The sequence below is a fragment of the Crassostrea angulata genome, chromosome 4 (genome assembly GCF_025612915.1).
Source record: "Crassostrea angulata isolate pt1a10 chromosome 4, ASM2561291v2, whole genome shotgun sequence".
NCBI classification, from domain to species: Eukaryota; Metazoa; Mollusca; class Bivalvia; order Ostreida; family Ostreidae; genus Magallana; species Magallana angulata.
Window position 1 is genome coordinate 4073785 of NC_069114.1, and position 16415 is coordinate 4090199.

General features: G+C 36.7%; 1 protein-coding gene across 6 annotated transcripts; it reads right to left on the reverse strand.

Annotated features, from left to right (window-relative positions):
- Nucleotides 1-394: 394 nt before the first annotated feature.
- On the reverse strand, nucleotides 395-16040 carry LOC128180035 (ATP-dependent RNA helicase DDX3Y-like). 6 transcript variants are annotated; one of them, XM_052847817.1, is made up of 18 exons: nucleotides 15917-16040; nucleotides 15262-15310; nucleotides 13585-13650; nucleotides 12190-12318; nucleotides 11954-12037; nucleotides 11139-11271; nucleotides 10711-10995; nucleotides 10308-10349; nucleotides 10055-10154; nucleotides 9649-9784; nucleotides 7773-7846; nucleotides 7547-7654; nucleotides 7125-7285; nucleotides 6591-6735; nucleotides 5799-6128; nucleotides 5567-5684; nucleotides 5273-5429; nucleotides 395-4750 (listed from the first exon to the last, which is right to left on the reverse strand). In XM_052847817.1, the coding sequence occupies exons 1-18, from the start codon at nucleotides 15959-15961 to the stop codon at nucleotides 4531-4533; spliced, it is 2382 nt and encodes a 793-aa protein (XP_052703777.1). In that variant the 5' UTR covers nucleotides 15962-16040; the 3' UTR covers nucleotides 395-4530. The 6 variants fall into 6 exon arrangements, with proteins under 6 accessions (XP_052703777.1, XP_052703779.1, XP_052703780.1 ...); XM_052847819.1 differs by lacking the exon at nucleotides 13585-13650 and having other exon boundaries at nucleotides 15917-16026; XM_052847820.1 differs by lacking the exon at nucleotides 11954-12037 and having other exon boundaries at nucleotides 15917-16026.
- Between the last annotated feature and the right edge of the window lie 375 nt (nucleotides 16041-16415).

Consider the following 16415-nt stretch of genomic DNA (forward strand, 5'->3'; position numbering starts at 1 on the left):
TTGGTCTAGTAGGTCGCAACTTTTGACGTTTGACATAACATGGTATTTATGTATTTCACCATCATTATCTTGAATCCTTGGATATCTCTGCTGCATCTAGTTCAAATTAGCTGGTCCAAAATTGACTGCAGAATATTATTACACAAGAATACCCATCCAACTTCAACAGTTTTCTGAAATGGTAATCTCTGTTACTATATATGCATGTTGTTTTCAGTACTTCCAAGACACACTGAAAATTTCTTTTTACATGCTGTTCAACTGTTTGAAATTAACTAGATACTAGTATAGACCATGCAGGGCCTAGATCAATACAAGTGTGATATTCTATATATACTACTTGTATCTAGATGAAAGAATGTTCAAGTGGTGATATAAATAACAACAATAGATCAACATTGAGATATTTTATTTGAACAACCACATTCAACTTGTTTTCAATAGTCTGAGCTGCTGGATTGTAGGTTTGTATCCCCCCAAAATATACAGCACAGCACAAAAAAAGAAAAAAGAGACGAGAAATATACCGTAACTAATACAAAATATGCCGTCCTATTATGTAAGCACTCTCTCTTGGAGTATCTTCCCCCCCCCCCCTCGCTTCCTGTTGGGTTTATAACATCAACATACATGACATGCCAATTAGTTGTACGCGATTATTTGCTGTGAAAAAGGTCTATAAATAACACCTGGCTGGATGAAACAGAATTAAATACATGGGTATACAATGTACTGTCATCAATTTTCTTCACTCAAAATACCTTGTGAATAGCGTTATAATTACACAATGAACAAAAAAGAGAAACAAGATTTTCCTATGGTCAAACAGTTCACAATACAATCCCTTCATTACAATATTTGTTCCCCTTTTCCCCATCTCCAAAAAAAAATGAAAAAGTGTGAGATCAATACCCAGCAATATTGGATTACATGTAATTCATCAACTCGCTGTCAAAAACTTAATTTGCTCACTTAAAAACTTTGCGCAAGGAACAAATCAAGCGTGACTGTTTGAACCATGGAAAGTTCCGTTTACATGAGTTTGATTTGGACCCTGTCCCTCTAGATATCAGTCACACAGGTCAAAGACTCTTTACTGTCAAGCAAACCATTTACAAGGCCTTCTTTGAAGTCCGTTTTAACAAAATTCACCCTCTGCCAATATTCCCCCACACTCATCAAAACCATGTACACAGTATGCATTTACTCCTTATTTTCATGATCATTCACACTCCACTCTCTAAAGTAAAAAATAAAAAAAATAATAATAGGAATAAATTAATTTGTATATATAGTATAAAAAAAGATTGCCATTTCAATATGTGAATGTTAAACGTCCTCTGTGAAATATACTTGTATATTAATAGGAATTGCACATATCTTTTTAAAACAATTTGATCACAGACAACGAGCTAAGTTTGCAACATGAATGATGCGACAAGGAGGATGCAATGTGCACCAAATTTCATTTCTTCCATTTACTGTTTGGAAGCACCAGGTCATTCAGTAACAATATACGCAGCACCAAAAGTCTTTTATATATAGACGTTTCTCTAAAGTCAGAATACATGTACATCTTTGATGTTTTCTAATGCGGGCACAAAAATGATTATGAGGAAACCTTCATGGCAGAGGATGAAAAACCCTGGGTCATAAAATAAAAAAGGCCCCGCAAATACTGCCTGCTTCTTATCAATACTGTGTGAACATTCAATGGAAATATATTACGTGTAGTTGTATATAAAACACAAAACACAAACACCAAAAAAAAAAAAAAAAAAACTTGTGACAGGGAAATAGAATGTTCTATCAAAATCAATGGCAGAGATAATCTGAGTGAAAAATATGAGACCCAATGATATACACAGGAACTTGAACACAGTTTGGAATGTCTTGAACAGTAAAGATTTGTGGGTGTATATACCATATAAAACTCTGGATCCCTAACTCTACGTTAATATGCGTTACATTTCTTCTGTTAAACAATTGTTTTTGGCACACTGAAAAAGACACATGGATATAATCAATACATATTAAAGGGAGCTTTTTTCCCCTGGGCATAAAAATTGATTGTGTAAATTATCATACACATTAAAACTCAGTTCAATGAGAAGAAATCCCCTCCTGAACAGGAACTAGCTTTGATATCGGTGATCCATGTGCTCACCTTAAATAAAACTGGCACGGCTCCTCGATAAGATCCTAAACTGTTCACAGTGTAACATAATACACTCCAAACATTGACCCGGGCACCTTCACGGTCGCTCTCATGCATTCTAAATAAATCTCTTTACACATAAAAGCAAGCCCCCTTCATTTGAACAAGAAAATATCGAGAGCCATAGTTATTTTCATCATGAGAATATATAAATACATGTAACGATACAGAAAACATGTAACAGAATTTGAAAAACAAGGGATCCAGAGCAATCGAAAAACTATTCTTTAAAATTTTGTTCCTTTTGAACAAAGTTTGAAAAAAAAAATGTGAATTTACACATAATAACAAATAATTTCCATCATTAACATTCAGGAAAAATAAAAACCGACAACAAAGCCTGACAGCTTCCTGTTTGTTCTGGGACTATCAAGAGCAAAGGTCAAGGTCATCACATAGAAAGAATAAGATCGAGTGTCTGGGTATTACAGTTACCTCACCAAAAAAATCAAAAGAAAAAATCATCCACAACAAATAGTTAAACAAAAAACTGGCACATGACATGTTCTGTCCCGGAGTAGGTGACCTGATGAAAGACAATGTGGCTCAATCATTAAAATAAGGATATACAATGAGGCTTTGTGACACTAGTCCGAGAAGTAAATCAATGAAAGCTTTAAAAATGCCCCCGCAATAAACATATTGGCTTCATGCAAAAATATAAAGGCAAGTATTTTCACATTGTTCTGTTTTGTCAATACAATGTATATGCATTGGCAACTTTATGTACATGAACTATTGCGATTATTCAATAACTCTGAAACTTATTATCCATGATCAAAACCTTCTAAATATAAAAAATGGAACAAAATTGTTTCAAGTATAAAACATCTAGTGACATTTTAAAAAGTGTTAATTTTAATTTCTGATATATTCTTTCATTTTCAGTGAATACAGTCAATTTGTGTTTTCAGATGTGTCAAAAATTAAATCCTTAAAACAATTGCAATGTCTTTGGTAGGAGAGATTGGATTAAACTTAGCACACACTATAAAATATGAAGTCCATAAATATACACTATCACCCTTTTAGGGTCATGTTATTGGAATCTTAACAATCTTGAAAGCGGGGCAAGAAATTTGATCTTAACTGACTAGCATCACAAACTTGATATTATTACATGTACATTAAAAAACCCATTTTCCCTCCTCCCAGCATTAGATTTTGTTAGTGATTCAGACCAACAAGTCGGAACCAATGACACAGCCGTGTCTGTCAAGTTGCTCATCATTCACAGAAAAGCAATAAGTTTGATCTACACACCAGTTTCCAAATAATGAATAACAATTATTCATAATATACAGGGAACCTTTATATTAGATTCCAAATTTGAACCAAACAAAATAAAGTAATTAGATCTTGCCCAGAATTTCTACATTTGGAAACAGGACGGCATCATAGCAAAAAAAAAATTTAAAACTCTTAACTACAATACTACAATATTCAGAAAAAAATCTTACACAATAGCTTCTTGGCAATACACAATAGAACCAGCAAATATTACTAATACTCCATTTCTGATCACTTTTTCGTAGCTTCTAATGCAAACTCTTATCAGTCCTGATACACCATACAGATTGAAAAAATAGATACGAAGTTTAACATGCATGTACATTTATATTCACACCACTAGAGCGTTGTGTTGGGTTTATTGTACGAGTACACAGTCAGCATTCTGTGTGTCATTGCTATTTTTCCCAAAGAATTGACAATATTAACATAATTATTCTAAAAGTCATGTCAACATTATGCAGGTACAAACATTTCCCATAACTCATTGTCAAATACAGGAAAATACACATGTACACTGATATTCCTACATAAAATTTCAACAATATATTCTGTTCCAAAAATATTGGAAACAACAAAAATACTGGGATCCAAAGTCTTATGATTTTGCTTCAACATACTCAGTTCAAGTGTATACAGTTTCATAATGGCAGCTTCATTTTCTCTGCCATCTTTAAAACAGAAAATGACACAGCAATTCATGATATGTACTCGTTTTCAACTGCCGACATTACTTAAATATTAAAATGACTAATCTTTATCCATTACATAGTTAAACGAGGGCTCTCCTAACACAGTTCTCTTCCGCAAAGTCTGTCTTTTCCACGTCTTGTACCACGCAAGCTCTCGTTTCACTGCAGTGTTTTTTTTTAAGGAATTCACCTGAAAGAAGGCAACCAGGCTGCCTTCTGAAGCCAGAAGTTTTAACATACAGGGGCTGGTTCTACCATATTGTCAGCCTGCAAACTGTACAACAGTTAAGATAAACAAAATGTGGTTGCTGCTTGCCGCTGGGCTTCCCCTCAGTTGCCCCACCAGTCTGGAGCTGCATTGTTGCCACCACCAGAGTAGGCCCCGCCATAGGAGCCGCCGTAGTTGCTGTACTGGCCGTACTGATTGGCCATCGGGTTGTTGAAGTTGCTGTTGTAGCCACCTCCCGCCCCGCCCTGTTGCTGCTGCTGCTGCTGCTTAGGTTTGGTCTGCTGACGATAATCTCTGGATCCAAAGCCAGAATTTCCAAATCTGCAAGACAAACCAAGGAATTTATTTTTAACTCTGAAAAGCTAATGTTTTTTATAACCATCTTCCTTCTTATAATTACATTCTTCTTCAAGATAACACCAAGCTCTTTTCTTCAATATGGCTAATGACCAAATTAATTCAAATTTATAAAATATAACAAGAATTTCCCTACTCCCTAAATCTGTAATCTTTCAAGAAGCTTGCATGCAACAAATATCATATACACAATACATGTTTATAGTAACAAAATTAGTGATAATCAAAGCACTGAGTCTTTGGTTTAGTTGAGAGAAATATTACTGTGTGTCTGTGGAATTTTTCTGTGGAGGTTTAGCACAGAGTGAAAAAGAAATCTCTCTAAACATTAAACAATGAGTTCACTGAACCTATTCTGAAGTCTGAACCTTCCTAAAATATAGTACAGAGTTCAAAGAATCCATCATTCAGAACTTCTCTTGGGTTAAGCAGCAAGCTCACAGAGCCCAATATTCAGAACCTCTCTGGAGTTTAGCCCTAACTCACCTTCTTCCGCCACCTCTTCTTGATCCCCCTGCTGGGCGGGCCTCATAGGCCATGGACTCGAGCCAGGAAGGCACCTCTTGGTGGGCCTCCACCAGTAGGTCCATTAGGTCACGCACAATGTTTTTGTTCTTCTCGTTGAAGAAGGATGTGGCCAGACCTAAAAATTCAATCAGTCAGGTACAAGGCTCGCATAAATCACACAAACTACAACTAAAACTTACAGTAGTATGTTGTTTTCTTCCTCCAACTTTACACATTACAGATCTTTTATACCAATCAAAATTTGTAACTCACCCAGGTTTCCCACACGTCCAGTTCTACCGATTCTATGTACATACTCCTCAATGTCACTTGGCAGATCAAAGTTCACTACGTGTCGGACATTTTGAATATCCAATCCTCTTGCAGCCACCTGTAAATATACAATATGTTTACCAGCTTAACATCCTGATTTTCAATTAAACTATTGGTTAATTCATTGCTATTAAACTCCTGAGTAAAACACCCCCCATGATGCCCCACTTACAGCAGTAGCTACAATGATGGGTCTATCTCCACTCCTGAACAGTCTGAGGGCCTCCTCTCGCTCCTTCTGAGAGCGATCGCCATGGATACTGGTGGCGGGGTACCCCTCCCTGATTAGAAAATCCTCAAGCGAGTCAGCGCCCTTCTTGGTCTCCACGAATACCAGGGTGAGGGAGTCGGGCCCCGCGGCGGCATTCAGGAGATCCAGCAAGAAAGAGCGCTTCTCCATCTCCTCCACCCACACAACCTTCTGGGTGATGTTCTCGCTTGTGCTGCCCACACGACCAACTGCCAAGAAGATGTAGTTGTCCAGGAAATCTCTAGCTAGCATCTGAAGTTCAAAGGTCAAGAGTGTTATCAACTTGTCATATGTCTATGAATAGCACATACATGCAACAGTCCCTGGCAATTTTCTCAGATATGATCAGTCCTCTCAACCAATAAGCTTTAGGATAAATCACACACTTGTTTTTTTTATTGTGACACCTGCTCATAAAAGTGTAGGGTTTTGCTTTGTTTATTAACTGCCATAGATCAGGATAAGTAACATGCAATTACTATATTTCTGTATTTCGGGGCTAGACCAATCAAAACAGTAAACTTTCATGGGAATAAAAGACCTTATTTCTAATAATTACCCCATGTATAGTTCTAACTGTCATCTATGTATATACAAGTAAATCTATACTTGGATAAGGACTACATTTTATAAAATTCCAGTTACATGTATAATGTACAGCCATACAGAAGCTTGACAAAACTCCGAGGTTAATACAGCCAACTAGAGGTGTACCTGAATTTCCTTAGGGAATGTGGCACTGAACATAAGAGTCTGCCTCACTCCACTTGGAGGCATGTTGTCTTTCTCCACGATGCGACGGATCTGTGGCTCAAATCCCATGTCCAACATTCTGTCAGCCTCGTCCAAACACAGGAACCTTGAAAACAAATCAAAATGTCAGTAAACCACTAGTGTGTGCATTGTGTACACCAATCTGGACCATTCTGGAGTGCAAGAAATATTGCCATAATAAAGATAACTTCTCATGGTAATCATTCTTTTAAAATTGGACATAAAAACAGTTTTTTTTTTCTTATTAGAGTATTTGAATAAACTAGTGTGTTATACATGTTTTCAAAAATACATATTTTCAATATACATGAATTACTGCTTAAATGAACAGGAAAGCAAACAAAAGCAAATCTTTCTTCTTAACATAAATTTTAGATCAATCTTTTTTTATCACTATTGTCAAATCCTAATAGAAAATCAGCAAATGAATCAAGTTTGCCTATGACATTATGTTATTGTATGAGCTTGACCTACTTGCAGTGCTCCAGTCCAATCTTGCCCCTCTCAAGCATGTCGACTAGACGCCCAGGGGTGGCCACCAGAAGATGACAGCCACGGTCCAGGTCCCGCATCTGGGCACCGATGTCGGCACCACCGTACACCACACAGGGTCTCACTCGCGACCGGTAGGCAAACTGTGAGTAAGAGAAAATGGATTAGGCTATAACAATGAAATAGAGACCCAACTCAACATAATCAACAAGACCAATAAGAGAAGCAAATTCCTTCCATACATGTGAATTATTTAAATATTGTCTGTTCATATCTAGTTGAAAAAAGGTCCAACAAAAAATTGCCCCAATGGTCCTCCCTTGGTGGGTATATATTGACCAAGTTCAGCACAAAGAAAGCTTTAACTTCTAGCTCACATATATCTAAGTGAAGCGACTTCATACCTTTCTTGCTTCATCGTAGATCTGATAGGCCAATTCTCTTGTTGGGGCAAGTACAAGGGCCAGGGGGTACTGCTTCCTCCGCCCGTATTGTCTGGACTGTGCTACATTCTACAAGGTCAACAAAATATCTTAATGAACAGATTTGTATAATTATCATTAAACAATTGCTACAATGGGTTTTGTATTCATTGTTATCTTTAGAGGCTTTGGAAGTAGCAGTACTTACAGCAGATTCCTCAGGTCCATTTTCATACACTCTGTTCAACACAGGGACCAGGAAAGCAGCAGTCTTACCAGATCCTGTAAAACAAACAATGTAAAACAGACAGTCAACAATGGCATCACAATGGGCAAGGTATGTCAAGGCCCATTTTGGTACAAGGATTGGGTCTTTCTCATTTAGAGAAATGTCATATTAGGAAAATTGAAATAAACAATATCGTAAAAATTATATCTACTTTCATAATGATGGCCATTTTTTACTTATTATTTACTGCACAAATACTTCGATATTCTTTTTATTTTATTTTTAACTTGTAAAATATCTGAATTAAGACGCTGAATAGTAATGTCCATTTTTAGACTATAATAGCCTCATCAGACGAAGACTTCTGTATGAGGATATTGCAAAATTATATTTAAAAATTCAATCTAATCGATATGGATTTTTTCATAAACTACATGATAGTTTATAACTTAACAAATCTTATCTGAAAATATAGGTAAGATCTGATGGGTAATTAGTGACAACCCATCCTTCTTACATTATTGACAACCCATCCTCCTTACATTATTGACAACCCATCCACCTTACATTAGTGACAACCCATCCTCCTTACATTATTGACAACCCATCCACCTTACATTATTGACAACCCATCCTTCTTACATTATTGACAACCCATCCTTCTTACATTATTGACAACCCATCCTCCTTACATTATTGACAACCCATCCTTCTTACATTATTGACAACCCATCCTCCTTACATTATTGACAACCCATCCACCTTACATTAGTGACAACCCATCCTCCTTACATTATTGACAACCCATCCTTCTTACATTATTGACAACCCATCCTTCTTACATTATTGACAACCCATCCTTCTTACATTATTGACAACCCATCCTTCTTACATTATTGACAACCCATCCTCCTTACATTATTGACAACCCATCCTCCTTACATTATTGACAACCCATCCTCCTTACATTATTGACAACCCATCCTTCTTACATTATTGACAACCCATCCTTCTTACATTATTGACAACCCATCCTCCTTACATTATTGACAACCCATCCTCCTTACATTATTGACAACCCATCCTCCTTACATAATTGACAACCCATCCTCCTTACATTATTGACAACCCATCCTCCTTACATTAGTGAAAACCCATCCACCTTACATTATTGACAACCCATCCTCCTTACATTATTGACAACCCATCCTCCTTACATTATTGACAACCCATCCTCCTTACATTATTGACAACCCATCCTCCTTACATTATTGACAACCCATCCTCCTTACATTATTGACAACCCATCCTCCTTACATTATTGACAACCCATCCTTCTTACATTATTGACAACCCATCCTTCTTACATTATTGACAACCCATCCTCCTTACATTATTGACAACCCATCCTCCTTACATTATTGACAACCCATCCTCCTTACATTATTGACAACCCATCCTCCTTACATAATTGACAACCCATCCTCCTTACATTATTGACAACCCATCCTCCTTACATTAGTGACAACCTATCCACCTTACATTATTGACAACCCATCCTCCTTACATTATTGACAACCTATCCTCCTTACATTATTGACAACCCATCCTCCTTACATTATTGACAACCCATCCACCTTACATTATTGACAACCCATCCTTCTTACATTATTGACAACCCATCCTCCTCGCATTTCATTGAAAAATGCAGTTAAGAATTATGATTGATTGAACTACTGTTTTGTCATTGGGATGGGTCCAATAATCAGTTTGAATTTCAGGAGAGTGATGGCACCCATAGTGAATATTGTCCCTCCCAGGGGTAGGGAGGGTCCACTCTGGACTGAGTACCCACCTGTCTGAGCACAGGCCATTAGATCTCTCTTATTCAGCACGATCGGGATGGCGTACTTCTGTACGGGGGTCGGCTTGGAGTAGCGACTCAGCGTTATGTTGTTTCTGATGATCTCTCCCAGGCTACAATCCTCAAACTGAAAACAACAACAGGCTCAACTAACTTTACTGTGTACAGAAACACACAAGTCTTCGTACAATTGATCATCAAGTCCTAATCTATGCCGAAGCATTGTGCTTTCCTCACAATGATTTCCGAACGCTGGATCTAATAAAGTGTTTTAGATAGAGTTGATATGAAACCCAGCTGTTTTTAGACCTTCTTTTGTTATGTTTATCTGTAACACCCCCAATATAATGATGACATCTGAATCAAGTCTATCATCTTCAGTTATAGCATCACTTACTGTCTCAATGTTTTTAGGGCAGTTCTCTCCTGTTGCCTCTACAGGAATATCTTCATACTTGTCAAAATTGATACCAGTGTTTCCAGTGCCAAATAGCTCTCTACAATTTGTACAACAAACTTTTAATAAGATGAAGCACAGAGCATCTCAAAGCAGAAATCAAACATGTAACTATCAAAATTTCTATGTAGACTTAGTCTTTATAAATAAGGTTTAGTTCTCTCCTGTTGCATCTACAGGAATATCTTCATACTTGTCAGAATTGATACCAGTGTTTCCACTGCCAAATAGCTCTCTACAATTTGTGCAACAAACTTTTAATAAGATGAAGCACAGATCAATCTCATATTAGCATCTAAAAACAGAAATCAAACATGTAACTATCAAAACTTCTAAGTGGACTTAGTCTTTATAAATAAGGTTTAATTAATCTACATTCCATCATAACACAACATGAAAAACATCATTATCCCCTAAAGAGCCCCCTCCTCTTTTTTCAAATGAAACAGATGATCTTCCTCTGAAGATAACTTCCCTCTTTTCCTCAATAGAGGATTCACTAAGTAAAACACCCCTGTAAGGACCCCCCTCCCCTATTCACTAAGTGAAACCCCTGTAAGGACCCCCCTCCCCTATTCTCTGTTCAGTGTACTCACTCCTCCAGCCTTTGATTGGCTGGCAGTGGGACGGTCCAATTCTCCTTGGTGGTTTCCTGTGGGTACTTGCCCCCGGCGTTGTTGTCAGTGCGGTTGTCCCAGCGGTTGTTGTTGCCCCAGTCACCGCCATCTTGCTGTCCACCGCCACGGCGAGCGCTGAAACTGCGGTCCTCGTCCAGGTTATCCCAGCGACCCCCAGCATTGGGTGGGGCACTGCCTTGTCTCTGGTAGCGGTCCCCATCACCAAAGTTGTTGTAGCGATCACCGCCGCCACCACCGCCATATCTAACAACGACAATCATTACAACTAAAATCTTAATCTTAATATTTTATCTACTCTTTAATTTGTTCTGTCCTATAATCAGATCTGTTTTCCCCCTTTTGGATGTATAATTTTGCTTAAGCTAATGTTTGTGTTGATATCTTACCTTCCTGGAGCATTATTCTGGTAGCCGCCGCCGCCGCCACGGCGGTTCTGGTAATTGTATCCACCACGATTACCCCCTCCCTGGTTGTAACCACCACGATTGTAGCTATTGTAACCTCCACGGTCACTCATGTCTGAAACAAAAACCACAGAATTGTACACAAGTGTATTTAGTGGAAGCTACAGACAGATTAAATTTTATTTCGTCAGTATTAGCCAAGTGAAGCAGATGACAATTTTAAAAAACATAGAATAGCACAATTATTCCAGAGCTAAATCATTTGTAAATTGTTGTTCACTTTCAAGACAATAATACTATCCAACAGTCAAAGATCATTTTTTGCAAAAAAAAGTAACTTATAAGAATAGAATGATCAATTTCATGACAAGACTCATGTCATGGGACTCCAGATGTACCCTTCAGTTTTTATATACAGGTGACTCTTGATAACTCAAACTTCAGGGGAACTTGATTAAACTTCCAAGAGTTAAAAAAATAATACAGAATTTTTTGTTCCTATCATTTTGGTTGAACAATTATAGTATCCAGAATTTTACATTCAAAACATGGTATAACCATAGTTTCGTTCGTATTTTCAATTTTTACCTAATCATAATGACATAGAAAATTTCAAATTGAGAGCAATTTAGTTTACCAGTAATTTGGCAAATTACTGTATTTCATCATTTACAAATTAACTATGAAGCCTTTGAAGGATATAACGGGGTAGTGTCAATTCATGAATCAACTAACACCAACACGCTAGCCCCATCAATAGATGGAAGTTGGAGCCATCAAGTGTCACGCGTACGTACTGGGCTGACTGAAGCTTTGAGGAGGCCCTCCATTCATGTAGCCTCCACGTCCCTGGTTGTATCCTCCTCGGCTAAATCCTCCATCTGCAAACAACGACAATAATCAAATGATCATTGAGCCCCTAGATCATTCATTTCTCATTCTACTCTAACAGCTGTCATGACTGCTTTACGAATGGTGACTCCGATTTGCAACTTGCAAAATACAAAATATACTATGAACATTTTTTTTTTACCTCTACCCCCTCTGTTCTCGGGCAATGGGGGTGGGGGGAAGTTGGGCACAATCCCCATTGGGGGAGGGGCAGGTCCTCCTGCATTTCTCATATGAGGCGGCACATATCTTGTTCCTTGGTTACCCTGTCCTGTTAAGGAAAAACACAGTGCAGGATTTAAAACTTAGGTCATGCGACCGTAGACAGTAAACAGACATGGGTAATTCTTATTGGTTAACATGACAACAAGCATGCAGAGAGAACAACATTGCTAACAGATCCCAGCAGAACTGGACATAGTCCTATCCAAATTCTTAACTGGTCCAATTAGATGCTACATTGTATTTCTTGTTTGCATCAACAAAAATAAGCAAAAAACAAGTTGAAAGTATATAAGTTCAAAAATCAAAAACTTAAAATATTCTAAACACGTATGTATGTATAAAGTCTTGGTGTTTTAGATGTTGTGTACCTACATGTATATATTCTCGTCAAACCCTAAAATTGTTTTAAGAAGTTTACACATCAAGCTGCCAAGATGAAGATAATGATAAATTAATCTCAAAAATCATGTACACATACATGCCAACTGAATAGAATCAATGTATCATGTCTAATGGTCACTACTTTCAGGGGACACTTGAACTTTTTCTCAAAAAATGAATCAAATAAGAACATGGATCATGCTAAGGCTAAGTGAGCAACAGTATGAGTCAGGATAAAATGTTCATCTCGTCAGTCCAGACACAGTCACTAGTTAACATTCTACTTTTTCAATTGTAATTCTTTGTTTTTTCTTTACCTTCTACTTTCAGCAGTACGACCCTTGTTGTTTAATGTTTTAGTTGTTAGGGGACCTAGGGACAATTGGTAGTGAAGGGGGATAAAATATGTAATCTTTAGTTTCTTGATGCTGTCTATAATTTTTTTCTGTAACAATTTTTTTTTCAAATGCAAACCAATCAGTATCTTAAAATTACAGAGATTTTTTTACAGGGCAGTATCTATTAATACTTTATAAGCAAACCATTTTTTCTGATATAAACATTAAATCATTCATTTACCTAAACAATATTGGTATTCATTTCAGAACTATTTATATTCTTTACTATTTCTTTACAATATTTTATCCTATTAGAGCTGAGAAAACTTATATTTCTTGAGAACAAGACAATGAGAAAATATTCCAGTATGCAGGATTTCCATTTATCAAAACTATTTAATAGTTATTTGCATTCACCCAGCATTATCATGAGACCAGATAAATCAGTTAAGTACATTTGAATTTCTCCCCAAAAGCAGACTTTTTTGGCATTTTACTTGTCTATTCAATTGATTAAAGTAAACACTGGGACGGACGAGTGAACTGTTATGATCCCGAGCATACTGCCGGCCGTACTGAGAAAGATACGACACCTGTCATGAAGAACATTTGTTCCTGAAATCTGGGGTTTGCGTTGTTTGGCCGATAATTTCGTCCATCTACAAATCAAAGTTTACCATAAACAGTTTCTCTGATAAGTTTGGATTTGTAAATATTTTAAAAAAGAAAAAAAAAGAGGCGAGAAATCATTATTAACACGAGTCAATGTTGGTGGTATGAATCAATTTGTAGATATGTTCAAGAATGGCCTACAGGTTTCAATTATAAAACCTTTAAAAACATTGTTATCAAGTTACTTATGTATGTTGTCATGTGGAATGTGCGAACAACCAAAAAATAACTAATGACTAAATGCTTTTATTCTCAAATTCACAGATCTGACAATTCTGTATATCAGAACCATATCTGACAGTATGATCCAGAGTTACCAATTCACACTTTACACACTGACTTTTTCCACTGGCCAGTGGTCACACTTTACACACTGACTTTGTCCACTGGCCAGTGGTCACACTTTACACACTGACTTTTTCCACTGGCCAGTGGTCACACTTTACACACCGACTTTTTCCACTGGCCAGTGGTCATACAGCCATGTTTATCTAGCTCCCCTGATTCACTCGTGATTTCTCTGACCTTGACCCTTGGTACTATGTGATAGTTAAGTGTAAAGGACAGGACAAGGATAAATTCCTGGGAGACATTCAATATTCTGTTGGAGACACATTATTTTTAAAGCTGCTGGTCTCCCTACATTTTTTTTCCTAATCCTACTTTAACAGTTGTCTGTCTCCTTTCTGACTTGACTGCACACTATGGCAAGAAACTCACATTGAAAATATTAAGAATCTATAAATTGTAGGTTGTGGATCCCAAACCTATTAAGAAATACTTACTAATCAAAGAATGCTTTGGTCAAATCATATACAGGGACAAAGGCATTACACAACCATCAGGGTCTTGAAATTATTATCCAGCATTAATTACCAAGGCTCTAGATCTCTGTCAGTCAATAGTGTACAGCAGATACCAACTAACAGATCAACGACCGTGGATTTCCAAATTTCTTGTCATGTTGTATCATAATACAACGAAAAAAAAAATTCCAATTTTTGGAATAATTGAATAAAATAATCCTTTTCATGTATATTTACATTATATCAAACAACAGTGAACAGGGTCACACGTAATCAAGAAACTTTCAGTAAAAAATCCCTCAATTGCTAAAATACACTTCAGAATGTCTTAAAAAACTGAAATAATATTCTGAATAATTCGCATAAAAAAGATCTGAATATCAAGCAATGCTGCAGTTAAACAAATTTGGATTTCTTGAAGACATGTATGTGGGATCTAACTGATTTGAGTATGTGTTGTGTGCTACATTTCATTTCTCCTTCTCTCACCAAGTCTACATGTGTTTTATCATGGCATTCAAAACATTTGTTCAAAGTATTTCCAAAGCACATCTTTGCTGCTAAGCTACAGTTTATTTTAACTACTACATGTAATATCCCAGCAATGAAACTGACGAAGAAAAAATACTAATAAAAACACCTCTACAGTTGACCTTCATTAATATACCCAACACCATCACCTTTGTGGTTGTATCATTACTAATCTTAGAGTCTAGACTATGACAGCACAGCATTAAACACACACACGTCTGTATTATGATGCTGGTGCGGTTCTTATGCTCACTAACTCACCTTTACCGTTGTATGGTCTGCCACCAGACCCCAAGTCTAAACCAGCAAACTAGAAAAGGAAAATTCAAGCACAATTTTAATGAAGTTCCTACAACATAAAAATATGCTTTAAAATAACTGTTACACATGCATATCTGTGATGAAATTTTTGCCAAAGTTTTTAATGTTATATAATAAATTCAATTTAATTATCTTAAAAACAGAATGATTTTTTTTTAATTTTCTATGGTAAATTATGTTTGCATCTGGTTAAATTTATTTTAAAGCAAGTAGGATCTTTGAGAAGAAGTAAATTCCTGTGATACTTTTGTCTCATTTGGGTGACTAATGTCTCATTCTGAGTCAATATGCAAGAATGAGTTACTGTTCCTGATCAGCTGATTTCGCTTTCTACAGAGGTTACCATTGGAACATATTTAATTCAATAGTGTTTCGAAAAAGGCTTTTATGAACAAATAGCTCGCTTCTTCCGCACTTATCCATGTCCTCCTGCGGACATTTCAGACAGAACGTGTTATTTCACAGTGGTCGTCGCCATCTTGGATTTTGGCCGGGGAAGAATGAAATACAAGGGATTCTAGCGTCATTAAATGCCTTAAAATAACGTTAAATTCTGTCAAAAACGTTTCATAGTAGTATGTTCAACAACACTAACCTGCTGCTCTAGACCTTGACCATTTTGATTATGAACATTTGACATTATAAGTCCACTCTTTCTTCCACAAGAAAACTGTGTTGGGAGAGCCAATCAACGAGAGCGATGTCTGCTTATATATCAGAATACGGTCACGTGGTACCCCTTTTTCGTAAAGGGTAGTCGATCCTAATAAAGCTGAAAAAGTTAGACTAATTTATCGAGGATGCGAAAATTTAAAGATAAAATGTGATAGTCAAATTGTAATTTACAAACTAATATAATGCAATGAAAAATAATTATGTAACCAATATTGGGAGGGGGGGGTAACTTTTTTTGTTAAAAAGACTTATATTTAATTGACTTCCTTATATACTGATTGGGAGGAGTGCTGAAATTAAACTACATGTTTATGTATATATGTGCAGGCCAAACAAGCAAAAATAAAGCCGTATACTTAATGTTTATGCAGAAGATTAAGATAGTACATTAGGAGGAACACCACCCCTCTCGGCAGATA

What these genes read in the sequence shown, in the direction of transcription:
- LOC128180035 (XM_052847817.1), bottom strand. Translation starts at nt 15,961, where the DNA reads ATGTCAAATGTTCATAATCAAAATGGTCAAGGTCTAGAGCAGCAG. An exon ending in ACTGGTATCAATTCTGACAA is followed by an intron (nt 10,155 to 10,307) that starts GTATGAAGATAT and finishes TACAAATTGTAG; the next exon opens with AGAGCTATTTGGCACTGGAA. An exon ending in AATGGCCTGTGCTCAGACAG is followed by an intron (nt 7,847 to 9,648) that starts GTGGGTACTCAG and finishes TTTGTTTTACAG; the next exon opens with GATCTGGTAAGACTGCTGCT.